The following is a 21,033-nucleotide window of genomic DNA, read 5'->3' on the forward strand; positions in this document are numbered from 1 at the left end:
TTTAATTTTAAATAAAATGTAAATGTGTTCCTGATTGTAATGATTCCCCAGATTAAATGTAATATTTAGAACAATTGTATTCCATTACCTTTATTTAATATAAAAAGTTATAATGTAAGATCATGCCAAACTAGTTGATATGGTGTTTTATTGAGAATTGACTGTTTTTAAGCAAGTTGAATTATTTGGTATTAAGTTTTTATGGTTACACCACTTAAACATTTTTGCCATAATCCTCTAATATATTCTCTCAAAATGGATTAAAGGCTGAAATTTGATGCTGGGTCCACAAAAAAAGAATGTGTGCAAGTTATTCATACGTTTATTTTCACATTTTAACCCCTTTAAATTTGACTAAACCACATGGACATATATACAAATGCCTGCGTGTGTGTTTCCAACCTGTTGCGGTGAGCAGTAATGAACAGTCGTGTCCGTTCAGGTACTCCATGGCCGTGATGCGGGTGTAGCGAGGGTTCCCGTTGTAGAAGTAGTCCAGCCTCTCGCCTTTTTCCCAGTCCCAAAAACTACAACACACATACACACATAAAGTCTTTAAAATAATTAAACCAGTGCGTAAACTCAATCAGTTGTGTTGTGTGTGTGTGCTCTCCGTCTCTGACCAGATGCTGTCCTTGTCGGCCACAGCGATGCAGGTGTTGAAGGGGTGGAACTTCACGACGGACGGCACGCCAGGGTTGCGGTTGATGAATATTTGATCGTCCAGACGGGAAACACCTGTAAGAGAGGACAGAAAGAAGTGTAAAATAGAGCAGCCAGTTCCATCCATGGGTACTCATGCCCTTGTGTGTGTTTTGGTTTCATATTGCAATTACACAAGCACACCTGTGTCCTATCGTCGTCCCCTACATAGGCTGAGTCTACCTGTACTTAACATTGACTAGTTTGTAGATAATAGCAATCGTAAATGTTTCATAGGTACTTGAAACCCGATTTGGGAATGTGTCTTCCACTTCCTACTACCTAAAAAGGACCTATTACGCTTTTCCTTATTTTCAATCATATAAAAATATATAAAATGTTACAATGTCGGATGCTAAAAGTGGCCGACATGTTAAATAATAAGGTAAACACATGTAGAAGTAATCCTTATGGGCAAAAAGCAGTGGCTTCAGACTGCTCTGAATGCTCGGTTTCCAACAGTTTTTTCAACTTTCAGCCTGAGCTGACATCAGCTGGTGATGGATTTCTTTATAGGGTCATCTGCTCTACACACAAAGACTCCACACAAGATCAGTGCTTCGCTCCACTAACATTATGACATTTTTCATTGTTTTGGGAGTAGTCACACTCATGACTCCAATACATAGTGCATACATAGAACAATGTCAAATAAGGGGGAAGGTTGACTTTAAAGAGCCAGGAGCTAAGACTGCCTGTTAAGAGTCAGAGGCTAAACTGAGAAGTTGCATCATTTGTTTGGGGAGATTTAGAGAGAAATGAGCATAATAGGTCCATTCAAAGTACTCTGATTGCAGATGGCCATTTTATAATGCTTTGAAAATGAAAATGTATTTCTTGTTAATGCCAGGGGGAGATGTTGCATCTGCAAATATAGGACACAACAACAGAGCCGAGAAAAGAACAGAAGAGAAATGAATAAACAGAAATGAGGCATTTACAACACAATTTTCGAACCAGAACATATTACTATGTGTGATTGAGTATTGGATCATTGCAGCATTGCAAGAGCTGTAGTTACAAAATAACAACAGCAGGACTTGAGGCAAAGCAAGAGGAGAAAAAGAAAGAGAATGTTTGTTAGGTGATGCAGGGCGGAGAGACAAAAAGTCTGGTTATGTACCCCTTTGGCAGGTTTCAATGGGAGTAAAACAAAAGCGCCAACACACTGATACATTCGATAAGTTCACTGCCTCAGCCATATGTTGTCATGGCAACACCACATGTCGGTTTTCCAGCCTGTCCTTGGCTACCTGAACGCGCTCTCGAGACTTCCATAATGAGATGGGAAGAATGAGGAAAAATTCACCATGAACTCGTGACTGATGCAACAGTGCTGGAAAATATGTAGTTGGAGGGAAATATAGATACGAGTGTTTGAGGCCTTCGGTTAAAAGCTGGGAAAAGATAATCTTCATCGACTGCTTTTGTTTGTGCTCTTTGACGGCACATTCGATATGAAACTAACTGTAGAATCTTAAACTACCCTGTAGACTTTAGAAGTGCTTGGTGATATGTGTAAATTTTGCATCAACCAGAAAAGAAAAAACTATTAATTAAAAAACTCTTTTCCACATAGTTTCCCTCCTTCTTTACTTTTCATTCCTAGCCTCTCCACCACCTTCTCGCTTCCTCCATCTTCACATTTACTTTCCTTCGATCTCACTCTCCCTCCTCTCTCGTCTTGTTCCTCTCTGGGGGGGGAACAGACTGAATGAGGGCAACGCTACTACTCCACTGTAAGAAAAGAGGGGATTTCAATGATTCAGACAGAGAGAGGGGGGGGGGGCAACTCTGACGCCAATCACCTCGTGACTGCGTGAATGTGTGTGCGTGTGTGTAGGGTCTGCCAGTGACGTCGGGGGTGTTAGTGATTCTGTTTGAGAAAGCTCTGACTTCACTTGGGGAGTCTGTGTGTACACTGGCACCCCGGGCTCTTCAATGTGTGTGTGTGTGTGTGTGTGTGTGTGTGTGTGTGTGTGTGTGTGTGTGTGTGTGTGTGTGTGTGTAAGGGAGTCCTGTGACTCATAAACAGGGTTGTTTCTGGCTCTGGGTAGATTTCAATCAATCCTCTCGTCATGGCAAATCAATCGCACACTCAGTCGCGTGACTGAAACAGAGCCGTAACATCTGGTGTGTGTCTCGGCTTGGGCTTTTTTTTTTTTTGGGACAGTCTCGGTTTGTGATTCTTCCCTCAACAAGTGTCAACAATTATCAGGTAAACATTATTAGGACAAAACCTCAGAGTCATTACAGACCCATTCTGAATACTGAATTATGATCTGATGTCTTATTATCTGGGATGTTTTTCTGTCCATCACTAATTAAGTTCAAATAAGTCAACCTGACAACTTTTTTATTTCAAGGTTCAATTCTTAGACCTCTCTGTGGTGCTAAATAGCTCATTTGCATACATAAATATACAAACACCATGCACATATTGTTGTTGTATTTGGAATATAGTATTAACATATTGCACTGAACAAATCCCTAAAGATAAATAACAATAAATCTGAGATGAATGTGTTTGCTGCTCAAGTTTTAAGTTAACATGCATCATACATCTCTGAGTCTGACGGACAAAAACAAACCTCAAAACCCTTGACAGCCATATCACAACAATCATCATTTCTTATCATTTTCAACTCAGATACAACATGAACAATTAGCTTTTTATTCTGATGTTAAATACAGGCAGAAAATAAGTGTATTCTTAAAGCTCTATTTTTGACCACTTGGGGACAGAAGACTTAATATGAGCTTTAAAGGCTATTATGGCTAAATTGTTAGCAAAATCAAGTACGGTTAAGCAAATATGAAGCTAGTTAGCATTCATTTAAAGTTCTGTTTTTGGCCACCTGATGAATTAAACTCCAATATTAATTCTGCTTTTAAGATAAAAGAAGATATTCCTTTATTAGTCCCACATTGGTAAATTTACAAAAAAATGAGTGCTGTCTGGTAGCCACTAAATCCAGAGAGAAGCTCTCAAGATGCTAAATGCTCCAACTTGTTAGCCAGTTGCTAACTTTATCTATGCACTGTCATTAGCTGGGCAGGTATAGTGTTTTTTTTGGAGCCTTGTCACTGAAAACTGCCTGTTACAGCTGGAAACTGAATTATTGAGAGCAGGGAGATTGAACCGAACAGTAAATGTTGCATAAATCCAAAATAATAAGCTGAAAGCTGAAACTAAAAGCTAAAATGCTAAAACTCTCTGTCGGTTCATTATTATGAGTTACACCTGTTACACCACATCATTACACACACACACATCTGATTTATAATTGATATATAAAAAATATTGGATTAGTGCAGTTTTCAATTTTCAATACATGTTTTATTACCTTTTTTTTAGAGAGTAGTACTGATGCTTTACTTGTTCCTTAACGTTTACGTGGTTTTTAAAAAGCCTTTTATTATTGTTATGGTTTTTTTTAACTTTATCACACACTTATCTCTGTGATTTTGATTCTGTTTGCATGTTTATAACTTGAAATTGCCCCGTGTATGAAATGTGTTAAATTAAAACTTGCTTGTCATTTTATTAGAGAACCCTATATCAAACCAAATAAAAACCATATAACACCAATATGATTAAAATCTTAGTAAAAGTTTGATAAAGGGTTTAATTTCATTTCAAGTAAAGTTTGTGCAAATGAATTATTTATTAAACCAACTGTTTCTTTCACATGTAAATAAGTAAGGAGGCTTAGCCTGCCAGACACAATTGTCAAGTGTAAATAAAACAGTATAAAGTGCATGTGGGAGTATTTATGGAGTATTTATACATCAGCATGTGTGAGACTGACCTTTTTGTGTGATGCTCCGGCTGTGCCTTCTCACACGAGCGTTTCTCAGGAACCTCCACTGCCGCTCCATCCTCACCTGACTCTCCAGGTCATGCTCCTCTGGGATCTGTGAAGAAAAATAGAAAGACAGACACAGAGAGAAAGAGCAAATAGTTTAAATGTTTGTACACTCAGACATAAGTAGATAAACACTGTGGGCGTACTGTATAAGACACTTTAGATATTAACTGAGTCCCCACATCAGGTACGAGAGGCGTTAAGTACTGCTCCTCTAAACACTGTGACACCTCAGCTGCAAACCTGGTTTAAATTTTAAAGGCAACCAGGATTAAAAATGTCTATTTATGCTGATGATTCTCTTCATGCTCTGACTGCTACACTAAATAATAGCAAAGAGACATCACCGAAGTTTCTGATTTGGGTGTTTTTGTTAAGAAGAGGATTAGACAATTCTGTTTATCACTGTGTGTGCGTGTGTGTGTGTGTGTGTGGGGGTCTCTCTGGGGTAACATCAAAACACATGAGTGACGTTTTGTGAATTAGAAGACGTAAGGAAGAACAGCATGTGATAAAGAATGAAGTGAAAACATTAGGCATGTGAGAAAATAAGAAATGTGGTTTATAAGGAGAATTGAAAAGAATGAAAACGGGAAAATTCAAACACACAGGGAGTTCTCACCGCTTATATTTAATGCTTCTCCCCAAACCCACACTGTGTGCATCACTGAGGCTTTACAAACATGTTTAATGCATCTCCTTCCTTATAAAACCTTTGCAAAGCTGATTATGTGAATATCTTGAAATCCACATGCTCTGCTTCTGTGTTTCCATCATCTGAACGGCACCTTCTTCTCTGTGGTTTGATGGTGGATTCTCATGTTTTTTGGTGCATTACAGCCAATAACTATTGACCAGTGGAAGAGCATTCAACATTGATTTTTGCCAATAAACAGGGACATAAATCTAAAGCAAAAAGTCAAAGTTAACCACAGCACATTGAACTGACTTTACTGTGACTTTTTCTCTTAAGCCAAGTGTTTGTAAGTTCACTAAAAATAAAGTTACAGTAAAATCAATTTTGTGTAAGTCAGTTATCTCAAGTTGGATGTCCATGGGCAGATCAGAGGCCTTGACTGTGATTGAGTTTTCACACTTTGCAAAGTTATCCGTATGTTTGACACCTTTCAGTGATTGCAGGTGAAGGTGAAGTCATTGTGCCTGGCTGCTGTGCGCAAGAAACAGATCAAATTTTCTTTGTGGAGAAGCAACAAATAAGATATAATGTGTTAATTGGTAAGATTTAAAGATATACGGTAGGTAGGTGTATGGCTGGCCATCACACACACAAACCAAGAGCAACGTGATCTGGACTGTTTGTCTGAGCACTTCCAGCTAGCTTTGTGTCACCCTATAAAACACTGACACCCTCTCACATGAAACCCACTGTGCTCATTGACAGTATTTCATATTTTTAAACTTGTCTCATCACAGCGCAGGTCTAGATTACTGTGCCAGCTGCAATGTTAAGTGATGCTCTTGCAGTTATTGAGATAATGAGTAAAGGCGTTCAGCTCACTTTATGCAACGTGACAGAGAGCAGAGGGGACAATTTGAAAAGTTTTAACTCTATTAGAAAATGCCCCCCACACTTTTTTTTTGCCGCCTTTAAAAGAGCAAAATTATTCCCCTTTAAAAAAAAGAAAAATACTTTAATTACACAGAATGTTATATGAGTGTGATTTATGTAATTTTTCAAGTTACAAGTATTAAAGTAATTAATTAAGAACTTTGCTATAATGCATATTTGATAGGTGAATAAATAAACAACAGGGTGTATACAACACAGAAGTGTAATAGTGGGGAACTGTCTCTCTGTGTGTGTGTGTGTGTGTGTGTATGTGTGTGTAGGGGGGGGTAAATGCTGCTTGCCAGTGTGTGCTTATTAAGCACATTTCTACAGCGAGGCCTCCCACACCCACTGAATGCTAAACAGCCTGACACACACAGACACACACAGACACACACACACACACAGACACACAGACACACACACACACAGCTACAGCGCCATGCGACTACACTACTACTGTGTGCAATCGATATTCCGATAATGTCTTCACTCTGCATGTTGCTTTTTAGGTAAACAGCACACATTTTAACACCTTTAAGCAGTGCTGAATGAATGAATATATTTGTGTGTGAGATGCACGTACAGAATGTGTGTGTGTGTAGTCAAGTCAGCTTTCTCTGTAACACATACAGTGTCCCAACAGGCTTTATGGTTCCTGACCAAGCCTGAGAAAAGAGGCAGATTTATCAGTGAGCAGCAGCGTGTGTGTGTGTGTGTGTGTGTGTCAAGGTAAGAGCCAGCTGATACTGTGGCTCCCAGGGTTGTGGTCTTGTACTGTGTCAGCTGCTAATGTAACGTATAATGAGACCCTGAGGTGAAATGTGTGTGTGAGACTCTTGCATACATTTTCAGCAGAGCTCTACACACTGTGGATATACTGTAAAAAAACTCCTACAGTATATGGACACTAAGCATATGGACACCTGAACATTACAATCACACAGTATGTATATGCTGAACATGTCATTTAAAAACCATGTGCATTCATGTGCTGCTTTCTCTTTCAGCCACTAGAGCATCAGTGATGTCGATAACATCTGGCTCCCAGTTGTTTTTTCCACATCATCCCAAAGGTGTTGGATGGAGCGGAGGTCAGGATTAAATTGTAGCAGCTATCAGTAACTACTAGCTATGTTTATTGGTATCTAATCTACAACATCCAGTTGCATTATGTATATATTAAAGGAGGGAAACTGTCTGTATATTTGTATTTATGTCTTCTGCATATCTCGAAAAGCATTCATCCGATTGGTCTCTCCCTGACATCGTGGAAACAGTGGGCACAGCCCTAAAGCTCTGCGTCCGCTTGGAGTCAGAGAGAGAAGTGCTCTAAAGAGAGAAAAGTAGACGTGAAAACAGACCTTTTAATTAAGAATAGACACTCTGACTCCATGTGAAGAAAGAAAGCGTAGCGTAAGCAGCATGTTTAGCTGATCAGCAACAGCAGTGAGTTACCACACATGAGGCGTTCAGGTACATGGTTGAGCGTAGGTCACATGCGTTCTGGAAGCGCTCAGAGCCCAAATGACAGCCCTCATGACTGTAGTTAAATGTGTAAAATTGACCAAGTACCATGTATTGTTATTAATGAATAAATAAATTAGTGTATCTGTAAGTTGTGTGAGTATCCACTGCTCTCACACACACACACACACACACACACACACACACACACACACACACACACACACACACACACACACACACACACACACACACACACACACACACACACACACACACACACACACACACACACACACACACACACACACACACACACACACAGTAACTTCTAGCTGCCACATTTTTCATCAGTCTCTCATGTGGATGTCCTTGCTGCTCACACACCCCTAAAACTGTATGAGCAGACAAACACACGTCTCTTTCTGATGACACAGTGATATGATAACCTGTGTGCAGACTTCGAGGTACACTCTCACACATATACAGAGCTCTCTGTAAATGGAGCTGAGTTTTATGGCAGCACTCAAAACTTTGCCAACTCAGCGTTCTCTCTCTCTCCCTCCTCTTCCATTTCTCACTCGCTCTATGCTCTTCCTATTCAATCACCTCTCTGCTTTTCATCACCTTTTGTTGCCACTTCTGGCTCAGTCTTCCCTTCATCCTGTTCATGCCGCCGCCGTGCTCTTTACACACACTCTTACTTCACTTTCTATGCCTCTTGTTTTTCCCTCTTCTCCTTTCTCCCACACTCTTCTTCCACATCTATCTACCCCTCGACGTCTGCCTCTCCTTTACAAATATTTTACTTTCATCATCTTACTTATCTGTATGTGTGTGCTCTCTCTCTCCTTCACACACAAAGCTTCTTCCTCTTTTTGTTCCAAATGTCTTCCTGTTGTAAATATTTTATTCTACTAAAATCTCCCGTACTTTGTCTATCATACACACATGAAATTCTAATTATTTCCTTACTTGTTTTTCCTCGTCCACACATACACTTTCTCTCCTCTATTTGACCCTCATGCTCTCTTTTTCTATTAATTCCCTTCTTCTCTGTTTAACCTCTACAAAATGCGCTGACACCATTTGTTTTACCTTCTTTTTTCTGGACAGGATGGTATGTTTAAGCTCTTAAAACAGACAGAGGCTTGATTTAATATTACAAAATTCAGCACCGACTACTGTGCATGGTAAAAAGTACTTGTAATCTTAAATTTCACTCTGGAGGATGTTAAGTTATGGAGCTGAGAGAGCTCAATTATTCAGCCAAGCCATCTTTGTACAAGCAGCAGGCTCTTTCTCACACTGTGATTGGTCCCTGACCTGCTGTTTTCCATAAGACTTCATTATTCTTTAAAAATAAATTCTATAATGGAGAGTTCATGTCCTCAGATTGCTCCGTCACCTTTACAGCAAATGTAAAATGCGTGACCAACGTGCACCTATGACACCCACTCACATAAATATTTATGTGAAAACTGAAAATTACCTGTCATATCACTACTTCTTTGTTGCTAAGCAACCGCTTAAAGCTGCTCTTCAAGAAGAGATTGCCCGGCGGAGGAATAATATGAAAATATTATTTTTAAATGATTCATTAAAAAAAAGGATGCAGAGCAATAACTCACCTGACACACACACACACACACACACACACACACACACACACACACACACACACACACACACACACACACACACACACACACACACACACACACACACACACACACACACACACACACACACACACACACACACACACACACACACACACACACAGAGGAGAAGAAGGGATGACAGGTGGAGACAAAGACAGGAAAGAGGAATGATTGATGGAAAAGAGGAAGTGGAGGAAAATACCTTCATGACTGGCTGAGCAAAATACTTGGCGCTCCAATCACACAGACCCGTCTGGAGGGCTGCGCTGATGTAGTTCCTGTGACCACCTGGCTCGTCCCCATCCTCAGCTGCCTGAACACACACACACACACACGCAAACAAACATTAGTGATTTAAGCAGTTAATTCAGACACACTAACTGTTGACTTATTCTTCCCACATGATGTCTGAGCTCCTTCTACCTGCTCGGGTCCCTTGTCAAACATCTTTCGGGTGCGGGGGAATTGGTGGGAGTGGGGCGCCTGTCCTCCCAGTGTGGGTGTGTAAGGGGGGCGTGTGGCCGGCTGCTCTCTGGCGGGGGGTTTGGGCACCTCGTTGGTCAGGCTAGAGCTGCTGGTGCTGGGCATGGGAGGAGAACCACTGGAGGAGGGTGAACACAAGAAAAAGAGGAGACAATAAAAATAAAATACTACAAATCCCATACTGGTATAATTTTACACATATGATCTATAATCCTTGTTTAAATTGTTTAAAACTAGGCAGTTATCATGTGTTTGTCATGTTTTTCCCCTTTTTTTATTTTTCTTGGAGCTTGAAAAATGAGAAAGAATCTTGAGGGTTACAATAATGAATCTAAAGGGATGCAAACAATAACATTTTTACAAGAAATTCACATAATTCAACTGAAATATCCCCCGTCGAAGTCCTCATCATTAAATCAAACTGTGCTTCTGTCTCGCTAGCAGGAAGGTTGAGCGAGCTTCTACGTGTGACGCACATGTTTTCAGGCTTTAGTTTAATGAGTTTTCTGTGTATGTTGGGATTCGTGTGTGTGTGTGTGTGTGTGTTGCTCACCCGGCCTGGTGGATGTGCGTGCCCTTGCTGGTGGGGCTGGCCGGGGCTGACTGGGTGAGAGATCCAGAGTCCAGGATCCTCTGAGGCCGAGCGTTCATGGTCGCCTGGGTGGAGACAAACTTGTTTGTTAGTTGACTGTTGTTTCTTTAAGTTCTAGTCACTGGAAAGTTGGAATTAGAGGTTAAAAGGGGAGAATTTTAAATATTCAGATATTTACGAGGATTAGAAGCAATGCATTAAAAGCAGATTCTCACTTCTTACGGTATCAGTCCATGAAAAAAAGTGCGGGACTTTAAAAAGTTGGCCTAAAATTTCCAGAACTTTCTCTCATTAAATGGAGCAGGTAATACCCCCTCTTCATTGTGAGTTGTCTAATGGTTGCACACTGGGGAGGGGTAAACTTAATAAAGACAATGGAGCGAAAGCATCACTGATGAATAGCCGAGTTGTTGTTTACTAAAGCCGGTCGGAGAGAAAAGTCGACGCAGTGTAAATCTAGTTAACACAGGCAAACACATTTTACTAGCGGGGGATTGCTTTTGAATTGATTTCTATGCTAATTACAAAATTGCAGCAGGTTCCCCTTTTGTTTGGCATTCATCTAAAAAAGGCTGAGAGGAAGGGAGAGAAAAAGTTTTTAATGCATAGCTCACACACACACACTCATACAATATATTGCATTTGTGATAGTGAAAAAGCCTCAGTAACGAGGGTTAGCTGTTAGTGCTCCATTAAGATGATTGGAAATGAAACAAAACAGCAGTAAAAGCAGTTGAAAGGGTTATTATGGAAATAGCTGTGTCACTAATCCGAGCACTTTTTCTACTCAAGCAGGAACAGATTGATATGATGAGTAGGACATGATAAATGAAGGATAAACAACCTCATTTTTGGACAAATTGGGAGGTGAGTGAATGTGGACGATGGATAGCAGTGTGTGTGTGTGTGTGTGTGTGTGTGTGTGTGTGTGTGTGTGTGTGTGTGTGTGTGTGTGTGTGAAGGCAGCAGTGCACCGCAGACACCATGCAGAGAGACTACTCATATTATAATGACAACAGTGAGCTCAACACTGCAGCATGAAGCCTGTTGGAGATCATTTGAAAGTTAGTGGGGGGTTGCAGCAGAAGTGGAAGAAGTATTTTGATTCTTTATTTAAGTACCAATACAGCAATGTAAAAATACTCCATTACAAGTAAAAGTACTGCATGAAAAACTGACTTTAGTTATCAGCTTCATGTAGTTAAAGTATTAATGTAAAAGTACTGCAGTATTATGAGTGATGTAGTATGCAGTATTACAGTAAAAGTAGTGGTTTGGTCCCTCTGACTGATATATTATTATATATGACATCATTAGATTATTAATAGTGAAGCATCAGTGTTAGAGCAGCATGTTACTGTTGTAGCTGCTGGAGGTGGAGCTAGTTTACACTACTTTATATACAGTTTAGTCCAGTGGGTCCCAACCTAGGGGTGGGGCCCCTCCAAAGGGTCAGCAGATAAATGTGAGGGGTGGTGAGATGATTAATGGGAGAGGAAAGAAGAAAAACTAAGTTCTGATACACAAATGTGTTTTCAGTGTTTGGACTTTTTCTCTAATCTTTGATTTTTGCTGAAATATTGAATCATTTGAACATTTATTGAAATGAAACCATGTGAGAAGTTTAGAGGGAAAAATCACTATTTGGTGGAGCTGTTAACAACTCATAGACATCTGAGATGTGAGCCTGACTACACACTGCTTTTTATAAGACGTCAAAGACAAAAAGGTTGGAAACCACTGGTTTCATCTTCAACAATGTGTTGTATTTTAAAAGCTTGTTATATTATCCATTGTGTCAAATCTTCATCTGAAAAGTAACTAAAGATGTCAAATAAATGTAGTGGAGTAGAAAGTACAATATTTCCCTCTGAGATGTAGTGGAGTGGAAGTAAAGTTGAATAAAATGGAAATGCAAAATTGTACTTAAGTAGAGAACTTGAGTAAATAATATACTTTCTAACACTGGGTTGTAGCAAAGTGCAACTTTATACTTGTAAGCACACAAACAAAACATGGTTTGGCAGCAGGGTGGATAAGTGGTTATTAAACCTATCTGGCACTAGAGATGAGAAGTTTTAACCCTGAACCAAGTGAGCTTCAATTAACAACTGCGTTCTGTTTCTTTCACCAAATTTCACCAGCTGTGTATTTTTCTTCCTTTAAGCACCAGAGAATAATCTAGATACGTTTGGCCGGATGCTGGTATGAATGTAAAGTTGCAGGTCCCGTCAGTTAAAAGGGCTCCGTTATGCAATATGTTCATGGATTATTCATCAGCGTTTGCGGGTCATCAACATGTGGTAAACAAACATCACGCTAACGCAGGAGGCCGCGTGCCTTTATCTGCTGACAAGCTCTCCAGAAAATGTGATATGCAAAACTCCCCGCATTAGCAGGAAACGAGGGGTTGGCGTTGGGTGGGTGTGTGGGTGGATGGATGATGGGGTGGGGGGTAATCGGTTCTACCAGCTGCGTCATTCTATGCTGGGAAGCAGCTTGCTCTCCCCACTTCCCTCCTCGCTTCTTCAGTCATTAATTGGCTGGAAAATAAGTCAACTGAGCAAAAAAAATTACAGTCAACGCTATGAGCCGGGGCTCTTGCAGGATTCAGGAGTGAAAGCGGATGTGAGCTGAGAAAAAAACCCTCTGCACTGTCCTATTTAATTATTGAAGCTGCATCTAAAACCTTAGTTGGTTGACTAAGGGGATTGTTTGAAGCAGATATGATGTTCTGAAGATGCTGTTGGGTTGGAGAAGAGTAAGGGAGGAGATTTGTGCTGTGTCAGGTTAGGACAATTAGACTCTCTAAAGTCATATTCTCCTCTCATGACTGCAACAAATTCTCTTGTCAAGTAAACTAACTGCATTAGTGAGTGAGTTAAGTCTTCCACTGAATGTCCATTGAAACATTTAAGGACTTTATATGGTAATGTTTCAGTTGACTATAATCGTTTGTCCCGTGAAACTTTTATCTGTCAATAAACGAGGTCATCTTTATTTCTCCTGCAGCTTCAAAAGGTAAAAATTCAGTGAAAACACCCACTAGACCTATTACAAAATCAGGATTGAAAAAAAAGAGAAAAGAAAACCCATGACCTTCACCACAGAATCCCGCAGCTAAGAGGTGACTATTAAAAAAACATTTAACGTTTTCCATCATCTGAGAAGAAAGTCCATTTTTAATTAGCTGCTGACCTTGTTCGCTTTGTTACAAATCAATAACATTTGACATTTAAAATCCTAATTAAAAGAGCTGGATTCTCTGTTAGTCTGATGTTAACACTGGTGAACTTGGGATGAATGCTGTGATTAAGATGTCTCTGATGAGCTCACTCCAAGGAAGAATCTAGAAATACTGCCTCTGCAAACCAGTCAAGTTGCGGTTTGTATAATTGTCTCTCCAGACTCATGTAATATCTGTAGTGAAGACTTTATTTTCTTGGTATGTGTTCACATGCTTGGCCGATACAGCTGATTCTGATAGAACACAGTTGTAGTCATGACAGTTGACAATGCTTAAAATATGGATGTTGCTGCAAAGAAGCTACAAATACTTCAAGTCTCTGGTCAGCTGTAGTCCAAGTCCAAGTCCACTCTCATGTTGTAAGACACATCATAACGTCAACTGAAGTTGGGTTTATGAACAAGCTCTGAATGTTGATCATTAAAATGAATATTTTATATCTAACATTTAAACATTTTCCTTTCCGAGCTGTGTAAAATGGTTTCATTTCACAAAGATGAGACAAAAGTCTTTTTCTTGCAGATGTCCAGTGTTTCAATTAAATATTGAAGCTGTGTTGCCATAGAAAGCCTGCTTGTTCTCATCTCATCCTTTATGGTTAATGTTAATATGCATGGATCTTACCAGTTTAAACTCAAGGCTTTAATATTTAAGTATTCCAGCAGTCAAGCACAAGCAATGTTCTAATTTGTATCAATGAAGTCTGACTTGAGCCAAGATTAAAACCTGACACATCAACAGCTATTGCAATGAACAGACCTCTAAAGATGATGCAGAAGGTCTGAAGTGGTTGAATTGTCTTTATTAGGGTTCAAGTTGTCTGTCTTGGGATTATAGTGCCTGAAAATCTGTTTGTTCCTATATGTTGGTTGTCTTTTTAAATAAATATGATATCAGTGTTTGCTTAATTGACTTCAGGTACGCAGTAACCAACACTACAGGCATGTGTGTTGCAGTGTCCAGTGCATTAGTTGGTGGAAGAGAAATCTATTGCATTACGTTGTAAATCAAGTCCTGTTGTGTTTTTTTTTATTGCAGTCCAGGAGGGAGTTTCATTGCAGAGGTGCTGCTTGTCTGAAGGTAACTGAAGGGACGACTGGTGTTGGTGGTAAGAAATTTTAGCCTCAGGGTTACGATAGGTGGTTGATTACAACAGTTATTACAGCTCCTTTAGTTCCAGCAGCCTCTTTGCTCCGCTCTACTGTGCTCTGCTCTGCCCAGCCTGGAGGGAGTCATCAGAGCTTAATTGCATTTGCACAAAAAGTAATGGCCTTTTTGGAGGAGGGAAATGCTAGTGGGAGGGTGGGGGTGGGGGGTGGGGGGGCATGTGTGCTGAGAAACGGATCTTTTTTCACCATGTGGTGAAATAGCGCTGACATACAGACACAGAGACAAAAAGTCAATTATAAAACAAGCCCGATTAAATGACACTCGAGGAAATTAGTTGATACTCCAAAAACATCCTCAACCTTATAATCGAAACACTAAAAGAACAAAACGCCTAAAAAGACGGCTTCCGACAACAACTCCCGACCTCCTCCTGGAACATTTGTGCGTGATGCAGACGCGCTGTAAAGAGAGGAGAAAGGTCACGGAAGCTTCAGACACTCGTCGTACCTTGTAGGCGATGCTGTTAAGGACCTTCATGGCCAGATCAGACACTTCGGGGAAAGGGTCTGCGGCGAGATGTAGCAGCACTCTCCAGATCTGAGTGTAAACACTGTTGAAGGACACGCCTGGAAAAGAAGCACAAAGAGAGATGAGCGGGTTCAGTTCTAAAAATGATCTGCAAATGAAATGTAGTTGTAGAAAATAAACATGAATCATATCCGGCACATATACCCCCAACTCTCATCTGAGTTCATTACCGCAGCCCAGCTGAGTAGTAATACACAATCATCTCATTAGCCTCATGCTACCCGCCCTGCTCATTTTCCTCTGGACACACACACACACACACACACACACACACACACACACACACACACACACACACACACACACACACACACACACACACACACACACACACACACACACACACACACACACACACACACACACACACACACACACACACACACACATTACAAGCAGCTGGCTCTTCTCATCCACTAGAGCCTCGCTGCTGTCATCAGTCGCAGTTATCACGAATACAAATGGACAAAATCCCTCCTGCTGTCAGGTGGTTTTGTTCATCTGTCGCTCCTCTTATCTCCAGCATCGTCTTTGTAGAGAAAGGTGACATTTTTTACGCAATTTCGCTCCTTCAGGTTGTTTATCGTTCTTTGAACTTGTGATTTTTGTGGCTTGTCTGCTAATTTACAATCTGACTCCATCTCTCCTTTTTTTTTTTTTTTTTGGAGAGTTGCTTCTTAAAGTGATTGTTTTACGCATCTGTCTTTTTTTGTTAGAAGCAGCTTCCTTCTCTTCTGTCACCTTTGCAGTTCAAATGAACATCTTTCACTGCTGCTGTGTCTTTTCTTCTGTTCTTTCTTTGTGTCTCTACGTTTGACAGCTTCAATCACTTCGCTGTTTCTTACTTGACCCCCGCTTTCTGTTCCACCCCCTATATACCCTCTCCGTAAATGTGACCTCTGAAGATGACCGCTCTTCATTTCATCTCCCAATCATTCTGCTTTCCTCCCAACTTTTCCATGAGGCAAACAGGCTCAACTCCTCAGGGTGCTGTGGAGAGGTAAGAATGACTGAAGCTTGGACCCTCTACTGCTCAGACTGATCTCCAGAGAGCCCCAGGAGGTGTTCAATAGTCCCACACTTCAAAGATGGGAGACCAAGAAAGGAGAGGAGGAGGAGGAGGAAGAAGGGCTACAGCTGGGAGGAGACGGGGGGGATGCGGTACGGAACCAGGAGGAAGGTGGAAAAAAGTGAGAAGCAGAGAGGCCAGAAGGAGGAAAGAAAAAGGGAATAAGGAAAAGCCTGCGTGCTCTGAAATATGGACCAAAAAAGAGGAAGAACACAGAAAGAGATGAATGAAAGGGAAAACAGGAAAAAGGGTGAAAAGATAGTGAGGGAAATAGTGACAGAGAGAGAGAGAGAGAGGGAGAGGGAGAGAGAGAGGGAGAGGGAGGGAGTTAAAGAGGTGATTAGGCTGTAGCCTGAGGGGCAGGATATGAATAGCAATGGCTAGCCTGCACGCTAGCTGCTGCAGTAAACAGCCAGTTGATAAATGTGAAATATGGTTTCTCAGCCATTTAACCGCCACGCCATATTACGGGTGCACACAAATTGCCGCCACGTAGTTCACATGAGGGAACGCGGCGGCGGATATTATTCACCGGCTGCACGCTGCACCGGCCGCTCGTGTCCTGATGTGACACTCTTGTCACTTGTGCAGAGAGAGAGAGCACTGAGTGAAATGGATGTACTGTAGTAAAGATGTTAACCATTGGCTAAATGAACCACTGCATCACGGTTTTATGGCCTCCTCAATTCTGGCAGATGACATAAAATACTTTTTAACACTGCATAGCGATTTTTTGGAGCTTTAAATGGTGGAGGCATAAAAAATGCATCAGAACATTTGAAAGCAGAGGAGAAATTCCTCTGTGAAGCATATTTTAAAGACATTTTACAGGAGAGCTATTGAGCAGTGGAAGCAGCACCGAATCACATCTATGGTGCTTTTTGAAATAAGAGAGTCTAAAATACACTGACGCAGGTAGACGTGGATTTAAAACCTTTGATGTGACAAAATGGAAATGTCAACGCAGATACAGGAAAGGCTCGGTGCAACCTCAAGACACCTTTATCTGGCATTTATATCCAGACACAGCCAGTCCACCCTCTTTGGTCTACAGTAAAATATCTTAATACTGATAATATTTTTATTTTATTTTATTTATTTTATATCTACATAGGGAGTAGGTCCTCTTCAACAGAGCCCATCATGATGCACTTTGTTTCTAAAGTAGCCCACAACTTGGAAAGGGAGGGGGGCTGTTTTCATTTGGTTGCAAAGTCCAATCTCACTGCTAGATGCTACTAAATCCCACAGATTGGAACTTTAAGTGAACTGTCTTGACAACTATTACATAGCTTGTCATCACATGTATGTGTGTGTATGTGCATGTATGTGTGAATGATTAGAAAGGCGCTGTGAGTGTTTACCATAGCCTCAACTTTGTATTTAGTGCTAATTGCCAAATGTTAACATGCGCTAATGCTAAGATGATAAACATAATGAACATTATACCTGCTAAATTGTAGCATTGGTGCATGTTAACATGACTTCCTCTAACATACCAGTCACTACAACCTACATTTTTACTTTTACTTAAATACAAACAAACTTCCTCACAGAGATACCAGCCTGGCTGCAGCCTCTAACTAATTCATTCATGCAAATTATAGAAAGAGGGCAAAGAGAAAAAAAAGAAATAATTCTAAAAAAGTAAATCAATAAATCACAACTTTAACTCCCACACAGTTTTGTTTTGCTGCTATTTTCTTGCAGGTCGGCGTCCACCGGCTACAGCATTTAGCATTCATGGTTTCAATTTGTTTTAAACTGCTACGCTACAGTGCACAGGCCCCTTTACATGTCAACATTTCTTCTGGTTTGGGTTTGCAGTGTTAAAAAATAGATGTAATGAAACTGAGAATGTATTTTGCCGTGAGCCAAACAAAAAGGAAGGAAATGTTACGGTAATACGTTTTCAGGCAAGATGAAAAACAAGCTCCCAGAGGTCTTTTCACAACTACTTGAAACCAAACAAAGGACAGAAGCAAATGAGTAAACAACTCAAATATCAGAAATGACAAGTGAAGTCTCACCTGAGTTAGATAAATAAATGTAAGTAGTAATGTGGAAAGGTAAATGTCAAAAGAACATGGATTTGGATTGTGCTTTCTCCTGAATCTTCTTTATTTTACTCCCAGCATCTATTCACCTGCTCTGCTCTGCTTGTTTATACATGCAGCACACAGCGAGGTGGGAGTTACAAACAAGCGCTGGGAGGCTGGGACTCTCTTCTGCTGTAGTGGGGGCGCAGCTTAGTGGGCGAGGGGCCAATATGTTTTTTAACCTGTTTACGTGGGGTCTTCACGCCAGCATACGTGCCCACAAGCAGCTTGCAACAGTTTAAGCGAACATCAAATGCTAAATGTGTCAGATGAAAAGGTGATGAGAGCGAGACCTGTGCCAGACCTTTTTTGTTGCTGTTGGTTTTTTTTTCTCTAAGCTTTGGTGTCTCATGATACTGTGTCCTAACAAATCCTACTAGAACAGCTAGAAAACCAGTCTGATTAAAGGCTCATCCACACCAAAAACTATGACTATAAATGTATAGCTTTGAAAATCGTTCTGGGTGTCAGAACAACTTTTGAAACTATAAATTTATAGTCACAGGAGTTCACACCACAACTATAACTACAACTACATTAGAGAACAATATTCTTTAGATCACTTTCAGAGCAATTTGATGACAGCCAATCCAAATCCTTCCTATAAACCATACAGCATGACAAAATCTGCATCCAGCCTGACATTAACAGTAAAACTTTAACAGTAAATATCACCTTTATTCTGGAAACTGACTGATGACTTTATTTATTTATATGTATTTATTGTAATTCGGCTTTGCTCCTCTCTAAAAATTGTAGCAGAATGACACCCAGAACTGATTTATTTGGATAGGTTTATCTGTCTATGACACAAAGATGCTGGAACTGAAAGAAGCCGTTCTCTATTATAATGTTAAAAAAAGGACAAAGTTAGTGAATCTTTTAGGCTTCAGATCTGTTCTCATACTGTGTGTTACTGCCAAAGCGGTGCACATTTGCACATCATGCTTCAACATGTGCTGCTGTGGGTCAGTTTGGTCTATAAATACTGAAACATCACAGCAACTAGTGTCACAAACAGGTCGAGCCCCCACTTGTCACAAACCAGCTTAATGTGTGTGACAAAGAGGGGAGACAAGCCAAGTTTAAGTGCCAATGAAAATGTTTAATTGTAACCTGAACAACATAACTATTTACAAAAGGCCTGAGGTGTAGAGAGTAGCTGCATCAGTGGTGAATGAAGGGTATGGATGAGTTAGGAATGTGTGTGCTGCTGTTGAATGCAAAAGAAAAGAAAACAAACCCAGAACCTGACATGATGTGGAGTCAAGGAGAAAGAGAGAGACGCTGAGTCCATGCTGGTATTTGTAACCTTGGTAGAGGCCAAGCAATGTCAGCACATTGTCCTAACAACCCTCCCTGACTGCCAGCTCCTGCAGGAAGCGACCAACCGCACCATGGCGAGCAGATAGGGAGGGGTCGTAACACTAGTGTCCCAAAATACTTGTGATCAACACACTGAATCAGCACCCGCCCGTGAACCTTCCTGCTTTTCTTCTTATTTCTCTGTACAACATACAGCAGTAACAGCTCATCTATATCTATTTTTACTAGCTGCAGACACAGCTGGAGCACGCAGCACATGCTTGACACCGCTATTTAGAGGACGTTATAGTTCATAGTGTGGATGTTCACATTGTTATAGTTATTGTTATTGTAATAGTTCTTAGTGTGGTGACAGCTTGATGTGTCTTCCCAGAGAGAGAAAAGGAAACAATATAGGATTATCTTCGGTCACTGCTGTGTCTGTGTGAGTAAAATGAACATGAGGTGCATATGGTAGTGTATCCCCATCCACATTTATAAAGTAGACTGTGTTAAAAGTTCAAATCCAAGTCAGATATGAGGCTGAGTTGAGCGTCACTGAGTCAGGCACGCCTAAAATAAGGTGACATTCATTTAGCAGCAAATCAAAGAAAACAGGCTGAAAAGGAAATTTCATTACGCTACCTGAACCTCCTTTCATGCCAAAGTCAAATATACCGTTCTCCAGAGCTCAATTTACTTTTCCATTTTCTGCTGTTGCGTGCAAAAAAGAAAAAGCACACGCTGGAATGTGACGAGGGTGGCGGGGAGATTATAAAAGGTTTGTAGCTTGAAACGCAACAATACCACAAAAAAAAGAAAGGAGTGGGAGAAGAGAAGGGATTCCCCTGTTTCACTTTCTCTTTTCCCCCCGTGGAGGTGGGAGTGAGTTAATGGTTTTCCTGCTCGCACACAAAGTGGCTGTCAGGACACATGGTGGAGCCTGCCAATCACCTCAGAGCAAGAGGGGGAGTGAGCTGGTTCCAGTTTAGTGTGTACCAGGAAAAGCACTTTAGTGGCCTCAGGTGGCTCCTGGGGGTCTATCCTGTCACCTCCTCTGCTCTGCTGTCCTTTACACATCTGCAAAGCTTTTTTACACTTGTTCTATTTTTAGACTGGGAGCTTTCCACCTCTGTCCCTTGCACTCGTTTTTTAAGGGGTTTCAGCCGCTCCAAGGGTGGTCTGAGGTCTTTTTTTTCTCGAGTTTTGTCCCTTTGGGAGTGTTTCATTGATATCTGCTTCTGTGCAGCTACATCACTAATGCTGCT

At 40.8% G+C, this 21,033-nt stretch overlaps 1 protein-coding gene across 4 annotated transcripts in view; it reads right to left on the bottom strand.

Annotated features, from left to right (window-relative positions):
* Window positions 1-21,033, bottom strand: part of rptor (regulatory associated protein of MTOR, complex 1) — a 172,657-nt gene that overhangs the window by 20,667 nt on the left and 130,957 nt on the right. For all 4 annotated transcript variants that reach the window (XM_062440710.1, XM_062440702.1, XM_062440694.1 and 1 more), the window contains 7 exons: window positions 15,212-15,330; window positions 10,309-10,412; window positions 9,696-9,873; window positions 9,475-9,585; window positions 4,515-4,620; window positions 624-738; window positions 403-527 (listed from right to left, as the gene is read on the bottom strand). In XM_062440710.1, the coding sequence (XP_062296694.1) occupies window positions 403-527; window positions 624-738; window positions 4,515-4,620; window positions 9,475-9,585; window positions 9,696-9,873; window positions 10,309-10,412; window positions 15,212-15,330 (858 nt within the window). The remainder of the gene's footprint in view (window positions 1-402; window positions 528-623; window positions 739-4,514; window positions 4,621-9,474; window positions 9,586-9,695; window positions 9,874-10,308; window positions 10,413-15,211; window positions 15,331-21,033) is intronic.

Source organism: Scomber scombrus, chromosome 2 (genome assembly GCF_963691925.1).
Source record: "Scomber scombrus chromosome 2, fScoSco1.1, whole genome shotgun sequence".
Taxonomy (NCBI): domain Eukaryota; kingdom Metazoa; phylum Chordata; class Actinopteri; order Scombriformes; family Scombridae; genus Scomber; species Scomber scombrus.